Here is a 24,847-nt window from a genome sequence, read left to right as displayed (position 1 = left end):
TCTCAGAATGTGTAGGGACACACCCCATGGTGTCACCCTACGAATGGTAACACCCAGTTGTCAATAAATCTGAAAAATTCTAGGAGGAATAACAGAGGAACGGCACAAAATTATAAGAAAAGATGTTCCAGAACTGTTATTTCATGGGAAACACAAGTATTTACTAAGACATGTCAGGAGAGGTGACAGGTCCTCTTCAAGCTGCCCAAACGCAAAAAAAATTTGGCCAGGTTAGACTTCATAAGATAAATTAATAAACTGAAATTGAGCTAATGCTTACTCTAGAATATTTTTTCTGGTTCCATAGGATGTTGTATGTACAGAGCTATTGCCTCCTAGAGGAACTGTACATACGTTACCTGACAACGCATTGTACGGAGGCACACAGAGTCCCTTAAAGAGGCTCTGTCACCACATTAGAAGTGCCCTATCTCCTACATAAGGAGATCGGCGCTATAATGTAGGTGACAGTAATGCTTTTTATTTAAATAAACTATCTATTTTTACCACTTTATTAGCGTTTTTAGATTTATGCTAATGAGTTGATTAATGCCCAACTGGGCGTATTTTTATTTTAGACCAAGTGGGTGTTGTACAGGGGAGTGTATGATGCTGACCAATCAGCATCATGCACTCCTCTCCATTCATTTACACAGCGCATAGGGATCCTGTTAGATCCTTATGTGCTGTCTTATACTTACAAATTAACGATACTGAAGTGTTTAGACAGTGAATAGACATTCCACGGAATGTCTATTCACAATCTCTGCACTTCGTTACTGTTTCTATGGTAGTTACAGCCGAGGAAGATTGATCTTGTTGTAACCTGTCATTTACAGCGAGATCTCGCGAGATTACGCGTCCCCTGCCCCTGTCCCCCTACCACAGACAGAGTAACGAAGTGCAGAGATTGTGAATAGACGTCCCGTGGAATGTCTATTCACTGTCTAAACACTTCAGTATTGTTAACGTGTTAGTATAAGACCGCACATAAGGATCTAGCAGGATCCCTATGAGCTGTGTAAATGAATGGAGAGGAGTGCAGGTAGCCGATTGGTCAGCGTCATACACTCCCCTGTACAACGCCCCCTTGGTCTAAAGTAAAAATACTCCCACTTGGGCATTAAGCAACTCATTAGCATACATTTAAAAACGCTAATAAAGTGGTAAAAGTAGATCGGTTTTTTTAAAATAAAAAGCATTACTGTCACCTACATTACAGCGTCGATCTCCTTATGTAGGAGACAGGGCACTTCTAATGTGGTGACAGAGCCTCTTTAAACTCTATAGTACTTAGACTGATTTGGGCAAAGAAAGAACTAGAATTGTATTAGTAAAAAAATGCCTAGTGACTGATAAAAGTGGAAGGACACTTCTCTCTGCAAACATACATAAAAATAAACCTTACCTCCATTAGGCTTGAGTGTATTCCTATGAGGTAGGGCATTGGAGCACTGGAAAAGACAAAGAAATAAATGTAATTAATATTCAGCATTGAATACAGATGTAGCCATCTTTATCTGGACTTTTTAAATACACAGGGCCAGAAACTTTAACTTGACTTTTTCAATAACTTTTGTTGTGTGAGATCACGCTGCAGCAAGTTATCAGTCAAGATAAACTTGGCTACATCTGTACACGGATCTGTAACATTTAAATGCATGCACAAATGTAAAATAAGTCAACAGTTAAATCCTACAAGGAAAAAAAGTGAAATTCTTCAATGAAAAGCTAATCTAGGATACTTGACTGCCATTAAATGCAACAAAATACAAGATATGCAGCACTAAGTAACCCACGACTACATCTCTTATGATGGTTGCCATACAGCTTTCCTAAACGCAGAAAACAATGTGTTACTGCATAACTAGGCAGAATTGCTAATCCGGAGCCCACGGGAAATAATTTGCTGCCAGAGCTGTCTGGCATTGACCTATTCCCCTCTCTCCATTGAAATAAACATGCATGCTTGACGTTCTGTACATGCATGTTTACGATGGAGTTGGGCCACCAGTTGGGACTACCCCTTTAATCCTGATTCTTCACATCAATAAGTTTGTAACAATGAGCTAAGTTTATTTTTTTGGCATAACTAGTGGTAGGAGCATAACTAGTTATATAAAAATCTGTCAATTTACATGCGACTGCTGCTTCGATGTTACTCTATGACATGCATGGTCATAATGGCTGTTGTCATCTGAATTCATGGCAACAAGCAATCTTTAATATCTTCCACTTTATTATTAGAGACAGAGGATTTGGGCAATGATTGATTTTACTCTGAGTGATGATGATGGTGATGATTATTAATAAATCAAAAAAAGGCTACATTTTTCCTTGGGTGCACAGCTAAGGTTTCTACTCCATCATTCAATTTCCCTTGGATTTTTGTAGAAACTGTCAGTGTAATGAGTGGAATATCCCCACGGAAATGAAAATATTTCCAAACAGTGGCAAAAAGACAGACAGGGGCAAAAATTCTAAATGATGGGGTGGTTTTCATTAGCTGCGTCTTTGTAAGTGGTCACAGCGATTTTACCGGGAAACAAACATTTCCCACAAGCCAAAAGGTTATCTCATAGAATGATCTGCACGGGAAATCTTCAAAAGAACATCAAGTCGCCACATCGGGAAACAATAAGGAAACAATTCAAGACCTAATGCAGTGCGCTTCTAGTACAACGTATAGTAAGCACAAAATCAGATCAACTTAACACCTTCCACACATGTGAAGGATTGTTCAGCATATGTCTACACCATGAGGATTTACATTGAATAATATTAGTCATGACATTGTGATCATCTGTTAAAAGTTGGGCTGTAATGTATTAACATACGGGACATAGAGGAGATTTATTTGGACTGGCGTTTCATAGCGTGCTGGAGTGATATGTGCCGGTTATTAAATTAGGAGCATCTTTAGCCTTCCGTGCACCACAAAGTCAAACCTACGCCAGCTATAAATTGGCATAGATTTGGACTTTTTACGCCAGTTTCTGGCGTAAATGATAGTAAATTGCACGGAATGCGGATGGCACCACCCACTTTTAAGAAAACTGCTGGCAGCATGAATATACTTGGATTCAAGCTTGCAGCGCGCCGCAAGTATAGCTACTAAATTCTCCGAAACGAAGACATCAACTAGTAGGGGGCATAGTGATGAAATCAGCGTGTCCGTCATTTCTTTATGCTGCTCTCAGCCAGGGCACATAAATATATGACTGATCCGCTTTAAGCTATCACTCATGAGAGATGCTATTTATTTCCTTTAGTGTTGATGGCTTTTTAGCTCTATGATCACGGATTGCAACATAGGGACAGGGTTGTCTAAAGGCCCTATTATACCCTATACCGCCAATTTTGGCCGGTGCAACGAACGTCTATCAACGAGACAGCTCGTTGATCGGCGCTCATTTTCTCCATTTACAAGGAGATATGGATGGGGACGAGCGGTCGTTACTCCAATCGCTCGTCCCCATACATTATCATCATGTCGGAAGCATGTCTCATTGTTTATAAAGGGATATGTGCTGCCGACAACGATAATATAACAGTTTTTTAAAACGATACGATCAGGAAATGAACGATCGTTTGATCATTCATCTGCTGACCGCTGCCCTGTTCACCCAATCATTGGCCCTTGTATATGGCCCTAAAGAATGGCTGATGATGATTTATATTACATCAAGTACTAAATAATTATAAACTACAAGTAACTAAAGCCCCACTGAGAAAAAACAAATATCAGGTAATAGATAAATACATGACGAATGAGCCTCAGTGAGGTGGGATCCTAGTGATCTGCTTTAAAGTGTAGCTTAAATGCTCCAATAAAACCTCCAGTATCTTGGTTTACTGAAACTCTGCTCTATTACATAACACTACTACTACTCTATCCATTCTGGTGTTATGAAAATGCCCTAATGTAATATGTTACATGGGTTGTACCATGGGTTAGCAGTTAAAATGTTGAAACCGAAAAAAAAAATCATTAAATAAATAAGACTCTGTTCACATCTGTGTTTGTATTTCCGTTTTTCTATTCGATTATAGGAATAGAAAAAACAAAATCATAACAGTGCCGGATACGTCAAACTACAGACATTGATGCCACCTGACGAACCACATTGACTTTAATGGGGTCCGTCGGGTTTCCGTCATGGTGTCCATCTTTAAAACTGGAAAAAAATAGCGCAGATTGGCGAAACTACGACGGAGCCACCAACGCAGATGTTAACAGTCTTAAGAAGTATAATATGGGACCATTGGAACACCATTTAACATGTACTTAAAGGGGTATTCCCACTGTAAAATGTTTTGGTTTATCGCTAGGATATGCCATAACATAACATTATGACGGGTTTGGACCCAACCTCTGTGGCGATCCCGAGAACGAGGTCCCTTTAGCTTTTTTCCTTCACAGCGTGACGCTCCCATTAACCCGCTGAGCAGTACACGCCGGCACAGTCCCTTTTAAGTGAATGGGGCTATGTCGCAGTTCCTTGCACAGCAGGTGACCGGAAGTGTCGCTATTCATGGACAAACTGTAAAGGTGTCATAGCGTTTAACGATCACTTTGTCCCGTTTTCCTAAGAGTTGTGGGGGTTCTGGCAGTCGGACCCTCACTGATCAGGAAGTGATGTCATATCCTAGCCATCACATCTTGCGGTGGGAAAATGTCCTAAAAAAAACATTCATATTTCAGCATAAAGACCACATGAAGGGCAATTTGCAATTAATTTATTCCTTATCTACGGCTTGAAAAACCATCGCTACTTAAAAGAATTCTTGGAGAAATGTGTAATGATTGAAATTGGATAGTAATAAAGAGCAATCAAGAATGAGACATACAAACTAACCCTTAATAATATGTCCAAAGCATAAGGTGACGCTATATAGACATGTAAATCAAGATCTTGAAAATTTAATTAACTATACCATGTCCATCTTTACATGATCCACAGCTGATCAAGATATACTAGATAGCAGATACTATACTAGATAGTGTAACGTGTTTAATTAGAATGTCACAAGTGTTGAAATCTGCTGTCGACAGATGAGATTTTATGTTCAGTGCTGAACATTAAGGTATTCCATAGAGAGACATATTTAGATTAAGCACTATATATATTCATATTTAGTGTAACAATTTCATTTAGTTGATGGATTAAGGCTTGGATACAAAGTCGTACAGATCATGTTCATTCTAATTTTATTGCTGATGGTACTTCAGGGCCAGCAGGACAGCATGAATTTCTGCAATCCGGGGTACGGAATTAGATAATGTGTCATGCAGTTCTTGAATGCCTGCTCGTTTAATTGTTACAAAGATAGTGCTGGGGCAGACAATATAAAGAAATCCCTTTAAAATTCAACTACATATTAGTAATTCAAGCTTAGGCCTCATGCACACGAACGTATTCTTTTCCTCCCGTAAATACTGGCGGAAATACGGGTCCTTGGTCACACGCATTCGACCCGTATTGCACCAGTATTTATGGACCCGTGCCCGTAAATACGGGTCCGGTGTCACCCGGTTTTCACTGCAAAATTGCACTGCACTAATCGGCAGCCCTTCTCTCGATCAGTGCAGGATAGAGAGAAGGGGCAGCCCTTTCCGCAGTAAAAGTAAAAGAAATTTATACTTACCCGGCCGTTGTCTTGGTGACGCGTCCCTCTTTCGACATCCAGCCCGACCTCCCTGGATGACGCTGCAGTCCATGTGACCGCTGTAGCCTGTGATTGGCTGCAGCGGTCACATGGGCTGAAACGTCTTCCCAGGAGGCCGGACTGGAGGAAGAAGCAGGGAGTTCTTGGTAAGTATGAACTTCTATTTTTTTTACAGGTTGATCTAGATTGTGATCGGTAGTCACTGTCCAGGGTGCAGAAAGAGTTACTGCCGATCTTTTAACTCTTTCAGCACCGTGGACAGTGACTATCCCCTGACGTCGCCTAGCAACGCTCCCGTAATTACGGGTACACACACGTAGCCACCCGTAATTACGGGAGCCCCATAGACTTCTATGGGCTTGCCCGTGCCGTTATTACGGCCTGAAATAGGACATGCTCTATATTTTTCAACGGCACGGGCACCTTCCCGTAAGCATACGAGGAGGTACCCATGGGCAATAGAAGTCTATGGGCCCGTAATTACGGGTGTTTTTACGTTCGTGTGCATGAGGCCTTATTAATGGAATAGGGTTCAATTCCTAAAAAATGGACAAGCTCCTGCAGGGCATTTTAAGGTTCCCTCTTGCGCCCTACAGGCCCGTCAGCTGATGCAAGCCGTTTAATGAGAAATTGTGTCTGCAGCCCTTTGCCAGAACACAGACTTCCATAAACCGCAGCCTACATCCTGGGCCTGTAGAGCAATTGTGGGGTATCCGACAGAAACTCAGAGAGCCATGCATATTAGTGTCAAAATAGCTCCAGTGGACAAAATGATAACATTATATTAGTTATGTATGGGCTAGGGGGTAGGGGACAAAAATAAATATAATTCTCAAAGTAAATAAAAAAAAATAAAAAACACCACAAACCATGCAGAGAATTTATATCCAGGTTGAACTACCTTGCCTTCATTCTAATAGATATGCATGGTGCTAGACATGGCTGCTATATCTGGTACTAACATGGTTAGTTCCATTATACGGACACAATATGGTGGTATTTGCATACTGTATGGCACTGTGTGTGGCAATTATGTGAAAAGTGTACAGTACTATGATGTGGGTAATGTACGACAGTAATATGTGGGTATTGGACTGCATTACTAGTAGGGCAATATATATAGATATATATGTATATGTTTTAATATGGCGACTAAAAGACATTCTGCTCCTAAATCTTCCAATTTGATTGTCTGGAGTCCTGGGAGTTTTCTTGTCTATGGAGTACCCTGCCCGATTCCACCATAGCAAACATATCAAGATGTGGCGCTTAGACGGGCCAGTGTTAATTCCATGTAAAATCGAAAGCACCATACAATGAACCAGTGAGTGATCATGACTAATGGGGGGTAGACCACATGAAAAGAAAGTGTCTGAATGGGGGAGCCACTTGAAGTAAGAAAAATACATATTCATTCTGGTCATAACTTAAGTTCAGTGTGCAACTTTATGTGGTATAAAAGCCAACACTAATGTAAATCCCAAACATTCTCCAACCTAATACCGTCCCCAGTGGCATGTCATCACCCAACCGTTTCACTGTCAGGGGCAAGCACTCTATGATGAGCACGCTAAAAGTGTTAATTATTGTGAACCGGTGGCAATAATTCAGAAAATTATTGCTCAATGCAATGCCAATTTTTTTTTTTTTAATGAAGAACAAGCAGAAAAAAAGTATATATATTTCCAACAAAAGAAAAATGAACAAGCAGCAGAAACCTATTTTGTATAATAGAAAAAAAGAATGCCTTTCTCAGGTTCCTGACCCCAAAGATGACCCATAGAGACTTGGTACATCTGCCAGGCACAGCACCCTGAAAACACTTAACAAATGTGCAAGATTCTATTCATTTCAATAAAAGCCAACATGAAACAGATGAAGAGCTGGATTTTAAGAAACGTGGAAGTTTTTTTATTATTTTTTTTCATAGATCAGAGGCCCAGAAAAGCCATGCAACGCTTGGGAGAAATCCGGCAAGGGCACCAAGGAAACCAGAGTGTAAGGAAGCGCTCACAATGCTCTTGTGTCAGAAATGCATTCTTCACCCGTGTTTCTGAAGGAAGAATCTGAATACGGTGTCATGGCTGTTTAATTCTTGCCGTTCCCTTTGACAGATTATATAACAATGCACGCTATACATTTCTTGTAAAGCAGAAAGAAAAGTCTGCGGGGTTTGGTTGGAGCAGCGTGTACATCAGCTATACAAAAATTATACAATGAGCTATGAATATTACTGTGAATATATTATTTCACGGAAGAATATCAAAGTAGCTTACTGTGTTTTCAAAGCAATGATGCGTTAATAGAATTATAATGATAAAGTACATCCATTATCAAATTATATTTTTGCAAGCACATTAAATACACTTCTGTTCACTGAAAACCAATTACAATAAAAAAAAATAAACAATGGGCCTAATTTATTAAAACATTTGCAGAAAACTGGCCTTGTTGCCCTTAGCAACTAATCAGAGCCCAGCTTTTATTTCTTAAACTGCTCTGGTGAAATGAAAGCTGAGATTTGATTGGTTGCTACAGGCAACAAGGACAGTTTTTCTGTTAGACAGGTTTGACAAATGTTCACTAAATATAAATATATATATATACACACACACACACACACACACACACACACACACACACACACACACACACACACCGGTCAGCCATAACATTAACTAGTTGCCGACACCGGACGAGAATGCTCGTCCTGTGTGACAGCCGTGTCCGCGCGCGATGGGAAGTGGGGCTACGGCTGAAAAACACAGCCGCAGCCCCGCTCTAACAGCGGAGAGAAGAAAAACCTCTTCTCTCCGTCGTTAACCCCTTGAATGCCGCGATCAATGCTGATTGCGGCTTTCAAAGTAAATAAGAGGAGGGGGGACTGCCCTTTGATCGCGTCCCAGAAAATCTTTGTGACACGATCTAAGCCCATATAGCCAGACAGCCCAGGGTCCATTGAAGGGCTGTCTGACCATATTTCCTGTTGTTAGGGCATACTGAGGTATGTCCGAACAACTGCCTGTGTACAATCAGTAAAAAATAAAAATCAAAATCAAAATGAAAAAATCCCTTTATGGGATTAAAAAAAACAAAAAACTTAAATCAATGTAAAAAAACAAAAACGAATGTTGAATTAAAAAAAATACACAGAAATATTTTTTTTTTTACAATAAATAAACTTTTTAAAATATAAGTCCCAAAACGTGAAATAATATAGACATATTTGGTATCACCTTGACTGTAACAACCTGAACAACAAATGTATAACATTATTTATGATGATCGGTGTATGGTGTAGAAAAAAAATATATATATTAAAACTGCAGCGGAAATGCTTTTTTTCTGCATTTTCGCCAAAATAAAAATGTATATAAATTAAACGATAAAGTATTTGTACCAAAAAATGGTACCTACATAAAGTAAAACTCGTCCCACAAAAAACAAAGTCTCATACAACTACGTCGTACAAAAAATAAAAAAGTTTTGAGCGTCGGGATGCAAAGAGGGAAATATAAAACAATAGTTCTGTCCTCAAGACCAATATTGGCCGTGTCCTTAAGGGGTTAAAACCACTTGCTTAATATTGTGTAGGTCTCCCTCATGTTGCCAAAACAGCTCTGACCGTCAAGGCATTGGTTCCACAAGATCTCTGAAGTGTCCTGTGGTATTTGGCACCAAGACTTTGTCTTTTAAAGGGACTTTCCCACTAAGTACATTTATTACCTATCCACAGGATAAGTGATACATGTATGATCACTGTGGGCCCCATTGCCAGTACTCCATCGATCACTACAATGGGGGTCCCGAGATCCCCATTCCTTCTCATTGCACAATAGTGTGTTTCAATGGAGTGGTGAGCATACATGCGCCCTGCCACTTCATTCAAGGTCTGTGAGGCTGACAAAAATAGCCAAGCGCTGCGATAAAACAGTGAGGAACAACAGGAAGGCTCGGGCCAGCCATTGTAGTGATCAGTGGGGGCCCCAGCGTTGAGACACCCAGCAGTCATATATTTATGAGGTGGGCACGCCATGTACGGTATTTTTTCCTCCAGTACATCCCACAAATGCTTGATCAGATTGAGATCTGGGGAATTTGGTCAACTTGAACTCCCTGTCATGTTCTTCAAACCATTCTTGAACAATTTTTGTGGTGTGGCAGGAACTTTATCCTCCTGAAAGGTCACTGCCATAATGGAAAACCATTGCCATGAAGGGGTGTGCTCGTTTCAAAGTAACATTCACATGAATTTCAGGAGACAAACATTCCCTGCAGAACATTGCCCCGAGCACCACACTACCTCCGCCAGCTTGCCTTCTTTCCATAGTACATGCTGGTGCCATCTCTTCCCGTTAAGCAACGCACACACAGTCGGCCATACACATGATGTAAAAGAAAACGTAATTCATCAGACCAGGCTATCTTCATCCATTGCTCCACGGTACAGTTCTGATGCTCACGTGCCCATTGTAGACGCTTTGGTCGGTTGACAGGGATTAGCATGGGCACTGTGACCAGTCTGCTGCTTTGGAGCCCAAAAACAGCCAACTGCGATGCACTGTGTGTTCAGACACCTTTCTATCAAAGACAGAATTAACTTCTGCAGTAATTTGTGCTACAGTTGACCTTCGGTGGGATCAGACCAGATGGGCCAGCCTCCACTCGCCATGCACATCAATGACTCTTAGGCACCCTTGATCCTGTCGACGGTTACATTGTATGCCAAGAACACCCCCGACAAGACCTTTTGTAGATGCTCTGACCCAGTCGTCTAGCCATCACAATTGGCCCTTGTCAAATTCGCTCAGATCCTTACACTTGCCCATTTTTCCTACTTTTAAATCATCAACTTCAGGAACTGACTGTTTACTTACAGCCTAATGTATCCCACTCCTTGAAAGGCGCCATCAATGTTATTCACCTCAATCGTCGAGGTATGTGCATGGTTGAAACAAGGTGTAGGACCTTGTAGTCAGTAACAGTAGATGAAGACCGTATAAAGATGCCATTGCAAATGATAGAATTGATGTGTGCCACATGCCTTAAAGGTCCCCTGAATTAGAGCCAGGAGGTACCATGAGACATGATTAAGGGAATTGCTTTATCATCTATAAGTATATGCCATTTCTTCAATCAACAGCTAAAACTTGAAAGTAAAAAAATCTATATCTAGTCCGGTAACTTTATCATATCTATTTTCCATGACGACCAGTACCCTGTAACAGAAAGCTGTGCGACGACCAGGGTTGCATATCGAGCCAGCAGGGATAATAAGCATTTTAAGTGAAGAGCTCCAAGCCTAAAACATGTAAATTTAAAGGAGGTTTGTTCCCCGTGGATGATTTAAATGTTAAGTACATCTCCAAGTCGCAGATACACAAAATGGAATCTGAAAACTATTATCTCCGGTCGAAATGAACCTTCAATTTACTTACTGCACAGGAAGGGCAGATTCACTTCATTTTCACTGCCAGCAGGTTACCCTTTCTCTGTATAATAGGCTTCGCATGTGTAATTAACACATAAAGGCTGCTGCTGCCAGCTTTGCTTCAGGTGCATGCTGGTAGGAGTTTTCAGGACAACGGTGTGGGCTGCAATAGCTTTTAACATGGGGTTTGAAGATTAGCTATTCATTGACTGCCTGACAAAGACATGTTAAAAGGGGCGAAGGCCAGGCCCTGCTGTTGGGAGCACAGGTGTGGACAAAGCAAACATGTGGGTCATGTGGCCTGAGGAACACAGAAATTGATAGATAGACGACATCAATAGACTCCTACGGGCTGTATTTTATTCTGCATATTTGGAGAATGGAACTGCTACATGAAATTGCTAATATAGAAGTCTGATTGTGAAACCTGTAATTATCAGGATGGCTCTAATTGTGCTTTTAAAAAACAAATGATTATCTTTCTCAGGCCTTGAACTTTAATTAACTTGTAATCGCACGCGTGGTAATTGTCTGATACATATATTTAACACCAATTTATTTACCATTCATACATCTGCACAACTCGGTGGCACCTATTTTGTATTTGACTGTGTGAAGGATGTGATGAAGCCGCGAGAGGAGGAGGGACACTGCTCGGTAACACAATGAGCTGTAACAAGGCCATTAGCACAACAAGCGATAGGTCCTCCACCAGTCCTCGCAGGGTTAAATTCCTGAGAACACACGCCATGAGTCCAAGCTTAATTCACATTTATTTTCTCATTCAGCAGTCTACTAACCTATATTTTTGTGGCTTTTCCAAGGAAACACTAAGACTATGAAATGTAAATGTCCCTTGTCACTTCGACATTATGAGGTTTGTTGACCAAGGCAAACAACCCAGTCCAACAGTAAAGCCGCGCGTCTACCTGAACATCGGACCATCAATGTTGAGACTCTTTTACTGCTTTTAAATCAAAAACATGTCTCATCTACAGAGCAAATGTCACTGTTGAACTGAAGCTGGGCATTAGTTCATTACTGGATCTCGAATATAGTGCGAAAAATATTACAGTGATGTGAAAAAGTGTTTGTCCCCTCACAGATGTCCCCTATTATTGCCTTATTGTCACACTGAATTGAGGAAATAAAAATGCAGTAATAATTGTAGAAGTTGTGCTGTGTAAGTTATGAGTAAAAATGGTCCTTTTACATTTAATTAATGGCTTCAGCATTTGCCTTTAGCCGCAGGAATCGCTTCCTATAGTTGGATATTAGTCTTTCTCATGGCGGAGGAAGATATTTAGCCCCCTTTTCTTTAATGAATTTATTTTAGTAAGACACATTGGTAGATTTCATTGCAAAGTCTGCTTATTTCACATCTCTAATGTTGTCAGTACACATTAGACCAAAGTCAGCCAAATCCACTGTTTTTAGCGGGATCAGATCACGAATTAATATGTATTGGGGCCTTCTGACTATCCGACAGCACAACAACGATTCTTTGTTGCCGCCAGATGATGCTCTGCTCAGGTACTCCAGTACTGCTGCCAACATCATAGTGACAATGACGTGGGCAGAATTTGTGGAGTCCCAAGGCAGAGCATCAGCTGATGCTTTGTTCGGGGACTCCAGTACTATTCTGCCGACGTCATTGTCCATATATGGACAGTGACGTCGGCAGAAGTTGTTGAGTCGCCAGGCAGAGCATCAGCTTATTTTCTGCTCAGGGACTCCAGCGATAGGAACCCCTTGAATTGACCAAATATGGACGTCGGGAACTGTGCTGGAGTCCCCAGCAAAGCGCTAGCTGATGCTCTGCTCGAGACTCAAGCAATAGACAATGTGACAGCCCCTTGCAGTCATGTTCACAAACAACACATGAAGCAAGAGCTCAGTGACGTGGGGCCGTGTCGGAGCATCATCATTTTTAGAAAAGCTCCAGCACTTCCTGAATAATTCATGAGGTTTGAACTGCACCATTTTGTACAGAATTTTTAATTAAAGTATATTAGTAAGTAACTTAGTTTCACATGAATATATTATTGCAATGCAAATTTTGGTCCCCGGATAACCCCTTTAAGGCCCTTTCTGTAACGGCCACGGTCCCAGACCGCACACCCCTTTCATCATGTCGAAGTCTTCCTCACCGAGGATGCCAGCACGTCCTGTCCCGCAGTGACCACTAAGGTGCGCGCTCTAGCTCATTCCCGGCCTTAAAGGGCTAGCGTGCACATATTTTAAGAATTGACTAATTACTCCCAGATCACAATGGACTATAAGACGGGCCCTGCCCCTTCACTCCCTGCCTGAGCGTTGTTAGTAATTCCCATGTTAGTCTTTGCAAATGGTCCCTTAGTGTTTACCCAGTTCCCAGTGTATCCCGTGCTTTGTTATTGTTCCTGAGCCTGTTAGTGATTGGAGTCGTGTCCTGATGCTCCTGTTGTCATCCGCCACGTCTGGTGCATCCTACTGCACCTGCTGTCATCCGCCACGTCTGGCGCAACCTGCTGTCATCCGCCACTGCCTGGACTATTCAGGCACCCTTGTGCTGGACTTTGTACTGTTTGGGTGCTCTGTTGTTTGGCCAGCTGCCTCCCCGCTACGGCGGTTCGGCCTATTGGGTCCACATACCCACAGAACGTGAGAGTACGCTCAGGCCATGGACCCCGCTGGTCAACCCGAGACCTCGACGATGACACAGGCCATGCAGGCAGAGATGCAAGACCTTCAGTCACAGCAAGACCAACTCCTCCTGGCGGTGAACACCATTGCACATCGGCTGGTTGCACAAGCCACAGTTGTCACCGCACCTATTCCTGCTGTTCCTCCGGCTACACCTCCTGTCTGTACCAGTGCTGACCCCCGATGCTTCCTGTTGCTACGTCCTCGGTATGATGGAGACACAAGATCCTGCAGGGGATTTCTGAACCAGTGCCAGATCCACCTCAGACTACATGCCAAGGCCTTTCCCTCTAATGACGTAAGGATCGCCTTCATAATCTCTCTCCTTACTGGCATGGGCAAATCCCCTTTGGGAACATCAGGAACCAGAGACTCGTGACTTGCAGTATTTTTTACAGAGTTTCCGTTCGATGTTTGAAGAACCAGGGAGAGTTTCTTCTGCTGCTGCATTCCTGCTGACCCTAAACCAGGGAGACGTCTCCGTGGGCGAGTATGCCATTCAGTTCCGTACCCTGGCCGCAGAACTAACCTGGAACAACGGGCCTTGGTGGCTACATTCTGGCAGGGACTGTCTTATGGGATTAAAGACGAGCTTGCCGCTCGTGATCTGCAACCTACCCTGTACGATCTCATTCTACTAGCCACCCGAGTTGACATGAGGATCAAGGAGCATTCCCAAGAGGTTCACCAGGAGAGAGGATTCCCTAGGCTGGCTTCTACATTCTATCAATCCCTACTGTCCTCTTCAGTCGTCCCACCAGAGGAGCCTATGCAGGTGGACCGGGCCAAATTGTCTACCTGGGAGAAACAACGCAGACGCACATCAGGACTTTGACTGTATTGCGGCCTCGGAGGCCATGTTGTGTGTTTGTGTCCCCGGAAGCCAAATAGACCCCAGTGGCTAGAATTGGTTGGAGAGACAACCCTAGGCAGAACGGCAGTAAATAAAAAATTCTCTTCCAAACTGACCATCCCTGTGACCATAGCGTCCGACGACAGGACGCACCCGGCTTCTGTCTATCTGTCAGGACCGGAGCTAGCATCCAAACCGGCCGATTAACCCCTCAGATGCTGTGCTCAATAGAGATCGCAGCATGTGAGGAGTTTTTAGCTACCGGCACCCCAGCAACGAGATCGCTGGGTTGCCGGTGGCTGCAAAGGCAATCGGAAGCCCAATACTTACCTCCCGGTCTGCCAGCAACGGAAGCCTCCTATGCCCCGCTCTCCGGCAGGGCCTAAAAGGCTTCCGGTACCATTGGCAAGATGGCGCCAGCTCAGCATACGGCTCAAAAGCTGAGCCGGCGTCATCAGCAGTGGGTGTCCGCTGTGTTACAGAGGACACCCCGATGTATTGGCAGGAACCGGAGCTAGCTCAGATTCCTGCCATTAACCCCTTCGATGCAGCTATCCAATGCGATCGCTGCATCAAAGTGGTTTGTAGCAAATCGGCGGCCTGCCATGCGATGGAAAGGCTGGCTACTGCTACTATGGCAACAGGAGGACTAACAATGGCCTCCTGTCTGCCATTACGGAAGCCGATTAAGCCCCGACCGGAGCGGCTTGCTGTCAGTGAATAAATAGGTAGTGCAATGTATTAGAACATCAATTAAACAGTTGGACCTTCAAGTCCCCTAGTGAGACAAAAGAAAAGTGTAAAAAAAAGTGTAAAAAAAGTAAAAATAAAAGTTGTAAAAAATAAAATACGTTTCAAATAATAGCATAAAACACAATTGCCCCTTTTCCCTTATCAAGTCCTTTATTATTGAAAAAAATAAATAAAACCATACATATTTGGTATCGCCGCGTCCGTTACGACCTGAACTATAAAAATATTATTATTTATCCCGCACAGTGAACGCCGTAAAAAACAACCTATAAAACATTGCCAGAATTGGGTTTTTTTGGTTACTTTGTCTTCCAGAAATTGAAATAAAAAGTGATCAAAAAGTCGCATGTATCCAAAAATGGTACCTATAAAAACTATAGCTTGTCTCACAATAACAAGCCCTCATACAGCTCCGTCAACGAAAAAATTAAAAAGTTATGGTTCCTACAACATGGTGACAGAAAAAATACATTATTTTTACAAAAGTAATTTTATTGTGCAAAAAGTTGCAAAACATAAAAAAGTGGTATAAATTAGGTATCGCCGGAATCGTACTGACCCGCAGAATAAAGTTATCATGTAATTTATAACGAATGGTGAATGCTGTATAAAAAAACTAAAAAACCTATGCCAGAATTGCTTTTTTTTTTATTACCTTGCCTCCCAAAAAAAAGGATAACAAGTGATCAAAAAGTCGCATGTACCCCAAAATGGTACCAATAATAACGACAGCTCATCCCGCAAAAAAACAGCCCTCATACCACTACGTCTATGAAAAAATAAAATAAGTTAAGGCTCCAATAAGTCAGGAAAGAAAAATATACCGTTGTGCCGGCCGAGGGGACATTTTTTTCTGTTTCAAGTGGTGATTTATCAAGACCCTAAAATTAGGGAACCAGGAAGGGGAGGGCCCAAACATATCCGCTGGAAGCGAGGGCGCCCATATTATACCAGGACAACACTTTCCCAGCAAAATTACCCAAACTACAAAGGTATTGCAGTTTTTTGGTCACCTTGCCTCTCAAAAAATAGGATAAAAAGTGATCAAAAAGTCGCATGTACCCCAAAATGGTACCAATAATAACTACAGCTCGTCCCGCAAAAAAACAGCCCTCATACCACTACGTCTATGGTCAAATTAAATTAGTTAAGGCTCCCATAAGTCAGGAAATAAAAAATATGCAGTTGTGCAGATCAGAGGGGAACATTTTGTCTGTTTCAAGAGGCAATTTATCGGGGCCCTAAAATTAGGGAACCAGGAAGGGGGGGCCCAAAAATATCTGCTAGAAGCAAGGGTGTCTGTATTATACCAGGACAACACTTCTTAGCAAAATTCCCCAAACTGCGCAAAGGTGCGGAGTGTGGACCAAATGAGAGATAAGTAAGGACACCATTTATCACTGCGATACCGGCCTGTGCAGAAAGGATTGCTCCACAGCGTAACAAATATTTATGGATTATTTACCCCATTATTATACCACCAGACTATGCCCCTGATGTACTCTGCCCAGCTTACATATGCCCCCAAGTTATAAACCGAAATACCATTAATACTCAAACAAAATTACTACTAAGAAAAATCCACGCTCCAAAAGCTAAATGGCACTACTTCCCTTCTGAGCCCTACAACGTCCCCAAACAGCAGTTTACTTCCACATATATGGCACCGCCATACCCGGGAGAACCCTTTTAACAATTTTTGAGGTGTGTGTCTACAGTGGCATAAGCTTGGCACAACATATTTCCCACTGAAATGTCACATCTAGGGAAAAATTACAATTTTTACTTTGCACCATCCGCAGCGCAATCATTTATAGAAAAGACCTATGGGATGAAAATGCTCACTACACCCCTTAATAAATGCCTTGAGGGGTGTAGTTTTCAAAATGGGGTCATTTCTCAGCAGTTTCTTTTATTATGTCACATCAGAGCCTCTGCAGTTGTGTACCAATACTTTATATGTCGCTAAATTAGGCCTCAATTTCGCATGGTACTCTCTCACCCCTGAGCCCTGTCGATAGTCCAGGTAAAAGTTTAGGGCCACATGTAGGGTGTTTCTAAAACTGGGAAACACAGCATAATAATTAGAGAGCTGTCTTGTTATGGTGGGCACCACACATTGGCATATCTATGGAAAAAACATCATTTTCACTCTGCAACATCGAGTGCACACTAATTTCTGCAAAACACCTGCGGGGTTAAAATGCTCGCTACACCCCTAGGTGAATACCTTGAGGGGTGTAGTTTCCAAAATGGGGTCACTTCTGGGAGTTTCCACTGTTTTACTCCCAGAGAGGCTTTGCAAATACGACATAGCGACCAGAAACCAATCCAGCAAAATCTGGACTCCAAAAGCCAAATGGCGCTCTTTCCCTTCTAAGCCCTGTCGTGTGCCCAAACAGCCGTTTATGACCACATGTGGGGTGTTGTTTTAATCTGGAGAAATTGCTTTACAAATGTGGCAGTGCATTTTCTCCTTTAGTCCTTGTGGAAATGAGAAAAAATTAGCTAAACCTACATTTTCTTTGAAAGAATGTAGATTTTAATTTTCACTGCCTACTTCCAATAATTTCTGCAAAAAAAACTGCTTGGTCAAAATGCTCACTATACCCCTAGATCATTTCCTTGAGGGGTCTAGTTTCCCAAACGGGGTCACTTTTGGGGGATTTCCACTGTTTTGGCACCGCAAAAGCCCTTCAAACCTGACATGGTGCCTAAAATATTTTCTAATAAAAAGGAGGCCCCAAAATCCACTAGGTGCTCCTTTGCTTCCGAGGCCGGTGCTTAAGTCCATTAGCACACTAGGGCTACATGTGGGATATTTCTAAAAACGGCAGAATCTGGGCAATAAATATTGAGTTGCATTTCTCTGGCAAAACCCTCCGGGTTACAAAAAACAAAATTATTAAAAATGAATTTCAGCATAAAAAAAAGGAAATTTGTAAATTTCACCTCTACTTTGCTTTAATTCCTGTGAAACATCTAAAGGGTTAAGAAACCTTCTAAATGCTGTTTTGAATACTTTGAGGGGTGAAGTTTTTAAAATGGGGTGACTTATTCAGGGTTTCTAATATATAAAGCCCTCAAAGCCATTTCACAACTGAACTGCCCCCTGTAAAAATAGCATTTTGAAATTTCCTTGAAAATGTGAGAAATTGCAGCTAAAGTTCTAAGCCTTGTAACGTCCTAGAAAAATAAAACGATATTCAAAAAATGATGCCGAGCTAAAGAAGACATATGGGGGACGTTAATTAGCAACACTTTTGTGTGGTATACCTGATTTTCTTACAAGCAGATACATTTAAATTCAGAAAATGCAAATTTTTGTTTTTCACAATTAAATACTGAATGTATCGAGTAAATTTTGCCAGTCACAAAGTCCAATGTGTCACAGGAAAAAAATCTCAGAATCGCTTGGATAGGTGAAAGCATTCCGAAGTTATTACCACGTAAAGTGAAACCTGTCAGATTTGAAAAATGAGGCTCTGTCAGGAAGGTCAAAAGTGACCAAAACGATAAGGGATTAATAAATAGAATTCATAGATACAGGGCACTGGCATGCTGTTTTTGTTAAAATTTTTGTCATGATTTTTACAAAACAGTGCCAAAAAAGTACAAAAAAGTCTTAAAACACAAGTTAATCTCTCCGGTCTAAATAATAGAGCGAAAGATGCCCCAGTAATGCATTATAGGCATCAAGACTTCCGTTTCTAAAAATCTGTTTTTAACTAATCAAAATGGAAGTATAACAGAACCAAAAGGATTACATTGACTTTAATGGTACCTGTCAGCTTTCCGTTATTTTATAATGGGTTGAATAGCATGGCAGACAATTCTATTCTACGCGTCAAAATCAAAAGAAACCAGACGAGACAAAAGCTAACTGAGGCCATTGTAAACCATTGTAATGGGGGTCTCACTAGGTTTTTCCTGTAAAAATGCCATAACAGAATAACATACAGACAAACACCAGTGTGAACAGAGCCGAATACAGTTTGATCACAGGGTCTAAAAAAAACCTTGTTCTTTTGTCACCACAGAGAGACAGATTTTCTCAGGCATGCTGCGGTTCTTTTTAAAGAGGCGCTGTCACCACATTATAAGTGCCTTATCTTGTACATAATGTGATCGACGCTGTAATGTAGATTACAACAGTGGTTTTTAATTAGAAAAACTATCTATTTTCACAAAGTTATGACCTATTTTAGCTTTATGCTAATGACTTTCTTAATAGATAACTGGGCGTGTTTTTACTTTTGACCAAGTGGGCGTTGTGGAGAGAAGTGTATGATGCTGACCAATCAGTGACAAATCAGTGTCATACACTTCTCCCCATTCATTTACTCTGCACATAGTGATCCTTCGTTGTTCACTATGTGCAGTCACATACACACACATTAACGTTACTAAAGTGTCTTGACAGTAAATAGACATCTCGTCCAGCCAGGACGGGATGTCTATTCACAATCCTGACACTTCGCTAACGTTTGTGTGTGACTTACTCACACAGCACATGGAGATCACGCTGTGCTGTCTTTTACAGCGAGATCTTGCGAGATTACGCTTGCTGTGCTGTAAGTCACACACAAACGTTACCGAAGTGTCGGGATTGTGAATAGACATCCCGTCCTGGTTGGACGCGATATCTATTCACTGTCAAGACACTTCAGTAACGTTAATGTGTGAGTATGTGACAGCCCATAGTGAACAACGCAGGATCACTATGTGCAGAGTAAACGAATGGAGAGAAGTGTATGACGCTGATTGGTCACTGATTGGTCAGCGTCATACACTTCTCTCCACAACGCCCACTTGGTCAAAAGTAAAAACATGCCCAGTTGTCTATTAACCCCTTAATGACCAGCCTATTTTAGACCTTAATGACCAAGCTATTTTTTACGTTTTTGAATCGTCGCCTTCCAAGAGCTATAACGTTTTTATTTTTACCAAATATGTGTAACTTTTTAACTGTATTTTGGTTTTTTAATAGTAATGCAGTTTGTAAGGGGGAAAAGTGTTTTTTTCATTTTTTGTTCACATTTTTTTTAAATTAACTTTATTCAACTTTTTTTTTTTACTTTTTTACTAGTCCCACTAGGGGACTTCACTATGCGATTTTCCGATCGCTATTATAATACACTGCAATACTTTTGTATTGCAGTGTATTATGCCTGTCCGTTTAAAACGGACAGGCATCTGCTAGGTCATGCCTCCGGCATGATCTAGCAGGCATTACAGGCAGACCTGGGGGCCTTTATAAGGCCCCCGGCTGCCATCAGTGACACAGACACTCGGCGATCGTATCGCCGGGTGTCGGTGGGATGAGAGAGAGCTCCCTCCCTCTCTCCAAAACCACTCAGATGCGGTGCTCGCTATTGAGCACCGCATCTGAGGGGTTAAACGGGTGAGATCGATACTGATATCGATCTCACCCGGCTGAGCAGGGACGCTCCCAGCCCTCAGCTGCCTCTGGCAGCTGAGAGCAGGGAGATTTGACAGCTCCCTGCTCTGTTTACTTATTCCGATGCCGCAACGTAAAAAGTCTATGGCATCGGAATAAGGCCCGTTCGCGACCAACGTAAAAACACTATGGGGCGGTCACTAACGGGTTAAGAAAGTGATTAGAATAAAGCTAATATAGGTCATAACTTGGTGAAAATGGATAGTTTTTCTAAATAAAAATAACTGCTTTAATCTACATTACAGTGCCGATCATATTATGTATAAGATAGGCCACTTATAATGTGGTGACAGAGCCTCTTTAAACATCGGCACACACTAACCTTGACATTTGCACAGTTTTTCTTCCCATTCATTTGAAGGTGGAAGTAAATGTGTAAAAAGACAACAAAATAGATTGTAGCAACCCATAGAACTGCTTCTTTAAAATAAAAACAACACAGTTAAAAGGGTTGTATTACATGGCCAGCCAATCATCTGAATGGCCGCCATATAATACCACATTTTCCTGCAAAGGCTGGCCGCGGCTTTACAAGAAAAAAAAAAGGAATGGATGGACTCTTGTCAACAAAATGAATGTAAATTGACCAAGTGAAAGACGGATAAGTAAATTAGAATGAATACCATTCGCTTTGTTCCGTCAATAACTTGCGTTTAAATATTGATGCAGCTGTCTCTAGTGATCAGAAATGGTTATAACCGAACTGTCAATCAAAAGTGAGGGCCACAAAGTTTATATGATATTGTATGTTCTGTGATGGTCTCCCCCCGGAGTCTGCCCACATCCGTGTTGGATAATGATAAGCTAGTGAACGTTCACCATATCCCTGCTGAAATAGTGAGCCCTGTTAGTAGGAACTGAAGGCTCAGGATGGCAGTGCAAGCTCATGAAAGACTGGAAACACAAGTTACTCTACTTCTCAGCAATTAATCTAAAGTGAAAATAATAAAATATGAAATGTTTTAACTTCCCGCTAACAGTGACAGTAAACATTTGCATTTAGCCCCAACTCTCCTGACATCACTTTTGCTGCAGCTCTTTATTTGGAAACGTCATGGGCTAAAGTTTACTTTAGCCACTTGGATGGTTATCATATATTTGAAAACAATTAGTTAATATTAATATTTCATATATTTTATGTATACATGGCATCCTTTTCTTATAGGCAATAAGCACTTTTGCAAAAACTAAATTTTATTGTTCCAGTGCATCTACGGTACAATAATAATAGTAATTTTAAAAAAAAAGGTGCACAAATAGTTTTTAACATTTTTTTTGCACTGGAGCAATAAGAAAAAAAAAAGTATACAAATCTTTTAAATGCCTCAAAAATATGGAGTAAGTTTGCACAGACCCAATGTAATGCATTGGTAAATCTACCCCAGGTAAAATTACAAAGCAGTATAATATACAATGACGACTGAGCGTTTTTTACAGAACAATGGACAAGCTCTAAAAACAATACCTCCGTAAAAAGTAAAATACCATCAAAACCCCAAAATAAACCAGGTATCAATCATTACATTTTCAGGTGACTTTTCTGAATCCGCTGTCATGTGTGTGTATATGAGGAATAACACTATTTCTGGCCATTATACAGCATGACTTGTATTCTACATTATTTAGCCGTATTCACCCCCTATACATATACCTATACATATACAGAGAGAGAGAGAGAGAGAGAGAGAGAGAGAGAGAGAGAGAGAGAGAGAGAGAGAGATAGAAGCTGCAGCATGAGCAATGTAGCTGAGAATCCAGCACTGGGGTGACATATAACACTTACCAGGAAGATCCCCCCTATCATTTCCATACATAAAAATTATTTATAAGGAGTGTGTTTGTTTGTTTCTTTGTTTGTGTCATTCTTGGCAACACCTCCACAGAAAACTCCAATTCATGACCGGTTAATAAGAATATGTTCAAAGAGCGCTTGGGCTCTACGCATTTATTGGGATGTCCTGGCATTATGAGATATTAGTTTAAAAACCTACGAGTTAAAATCTATCTGTCACCTAAATGTGCTGCCCTAGGTAAGGGAAGTATATTACAGCAACAGGGCCATTCTCCTATTAACCAAAACAGCACAAAAAAATATTGTGCCGTTTGCCTAATAGGAGCAATCAAAGAATACACTGGCGTTATAAGTGGTGTATTCATGAGTAGAGAATTACCCCCGCCTCGCCCTGATTGCCAGCTGGCTGCTGTCAATACATCATTTACACTTATAAACTATATTTTATAAATTATATAATTCATAAGTTTTTGTGCATTAAGACTAGGCAATAATCATTACTATTTCTTGGACATGATTATTGCTACATGTAAATGGCCCTTTATGATCCACATAGTAACATAGTATGTAAGGCTGAAAAATATTCATGTCACCAGATTCTCAAAGCACTATCTCCTATTGCATGTGATCGGCGCTGCAATGTAGATAACAGTAACGTTTTAGTTTTTTTTTTTTAAACGTTCATTTTTGGCCAAGTTATGAGCTATTTTATATATATATATATATATATATATATATATATATATGCAAATGAGCTTTGAAATGGACAACTGGGTGTTTTTTTTTCGTTATGTCCAACTGGGCGTGTATTGTGTTTTTAACTGGGCGTGTTTACGTGTATGACGCTGACCAATCCGTGACCAGTCAGCGTCATACACTCCTCTCCATTCATTTACACTGCACATAGTGTTCTTACTAGAACGATGTGCAGCCACATACACAAGTGTCCTGATAATGAATACACATGAAATCCAGCCTGGACGTCATGTGTATTCAGAATCCTGACACTTCTGAATCTTTTCTGTGAGATTTCCAGCAAACCACGCGTAATCTCGTGAGATTACGGAGGTAAACGAGATTTTGTTTCCCTTGCTGGAAATCTCAAAGAAAAGAGTCAGAAGTGTCAGGATTCAGAATACACATGACGGCCAGGCTGGATGGTCATGTGTATTCATTATCAGGACACTTGATTAACGATAAATAGATTAGGCAGATCTCTGTATTGACCTTTGATATATTTATACATAGTTATTGGTCACCCCACAGTCTTTTTTTTCTAAACTAAATAACCCTAATTTTGATAAACTTTCTGGATTATTGTGGTCCACCCATTCCATTTATTACTTTGGATACCCACCATACCTCTCACACTAATTCTGTTCTATCTACTTCTCATGCCTAATTCTACTCAATAAATCCAAGTTCTCATCTTTTACCATCCTGCCACCCCCACCCCCCCCCCCTTACTGCCCTCCCCTCTTTCATTTTCACGGTAAATTCTTACTACGATCATTTTTTCATATGAAGGAACATATTTTGTTGGTAACATTTCCTTCGCTATTAATGCTTGGACAAAAACAAAAAGTATTAATTAGCAACATTCTCTTAATGTAAAAAGTCTGCAGACAACATGAATCAGAATTTCAACGGGAATTTTGTTCGAATTGTAAAGTTGTTACTTAAAAGCAACATACAGTGAATTCACAAAGGAGTTAATATAAAAATGGAGATAAAAAAAAAAAACATTAGGCTTTCCAAGCAAACATTTTTTTCTCATGCAACATCATTAGTGTAAAAGTTAAAAGCACAAACAGAGCAGTGGGAGAACCTTCCACTGTTTTCCATGTCTCCCACAGTGCGGCTTCCTTCGTAACTTAATTATAAAATGTGATGAGGCATCAGCTCGCGTAGGACAGAGCGCAGTGTGGACTTTCTCACTGGAGAATAAGGAGCTACAGGCTTAAGGAATCCTGCAGCGTCTGTTTGACTTACGTGTCTTCTCTCCGTTGTGTTGATGCCACCTTACACAGCAATTAAACTCATTAAAAGCGCACGCAATTAAAAGCATCTCTGTCCAAATCCTTGCACATGTTTGCTGTATAGAGGTCCATACTACTTTACAACAACATCAACTACGAAAGCCAGTAGAATCCCAGGAAAGTATTAGAAAGGATTCTATATACAGTCAGACCTCTTTGAGAC

The 24,847-nt window shown here is 41.1% G+C and overlaps 1 protein-coding gene across 5 annotated transcripts in view; it reads right to left on the bottom strand.

Moving 5' to 3' along the window:
• The window catches only part of DENND1A (DENN domain containing 1A), a 582,084-nt gene that overhangs the window by 260,363 nt on the left and 296,874 nt on the right, over nucleotides 1–24,847 (bottom strand). For all 5 annotated transcript variants that reach the window (XM_075835514.1, XM_075835510.1, XM_075835512.1 and 2 more), the window contains exon 11: nucleotides 1,409–1,454. In XM_075835514.1, the coding sequence (XP_075691629.1) occupies nucleotides 1,409–1,454 (46 nt within the window). The remainder of the gene's footprint in view (nucleotides 1–1,408; nucleotides 1,455–24,847) is intronic.

Source organism: Rhinoderma darwinii, chromosome 8 (assembly GCF_050947455.1).
Source record: "Rhinoderma darwinii isolate aRhiDar2 chromosome 8, aRhiDar2.hap1, whole genome shotgun sequence".
NCBI lineage: Eukaryota > Metazoa > Chordata > Amphibia > Anura > Rhinodermatidae > Rhinoderma > Rhinoderma darwinii.
The sequence above is the reverse complement of the archived record's forward strand: the minus strand, read 5'-3'. Positions and strand labels throughout refer to the sequence as shown.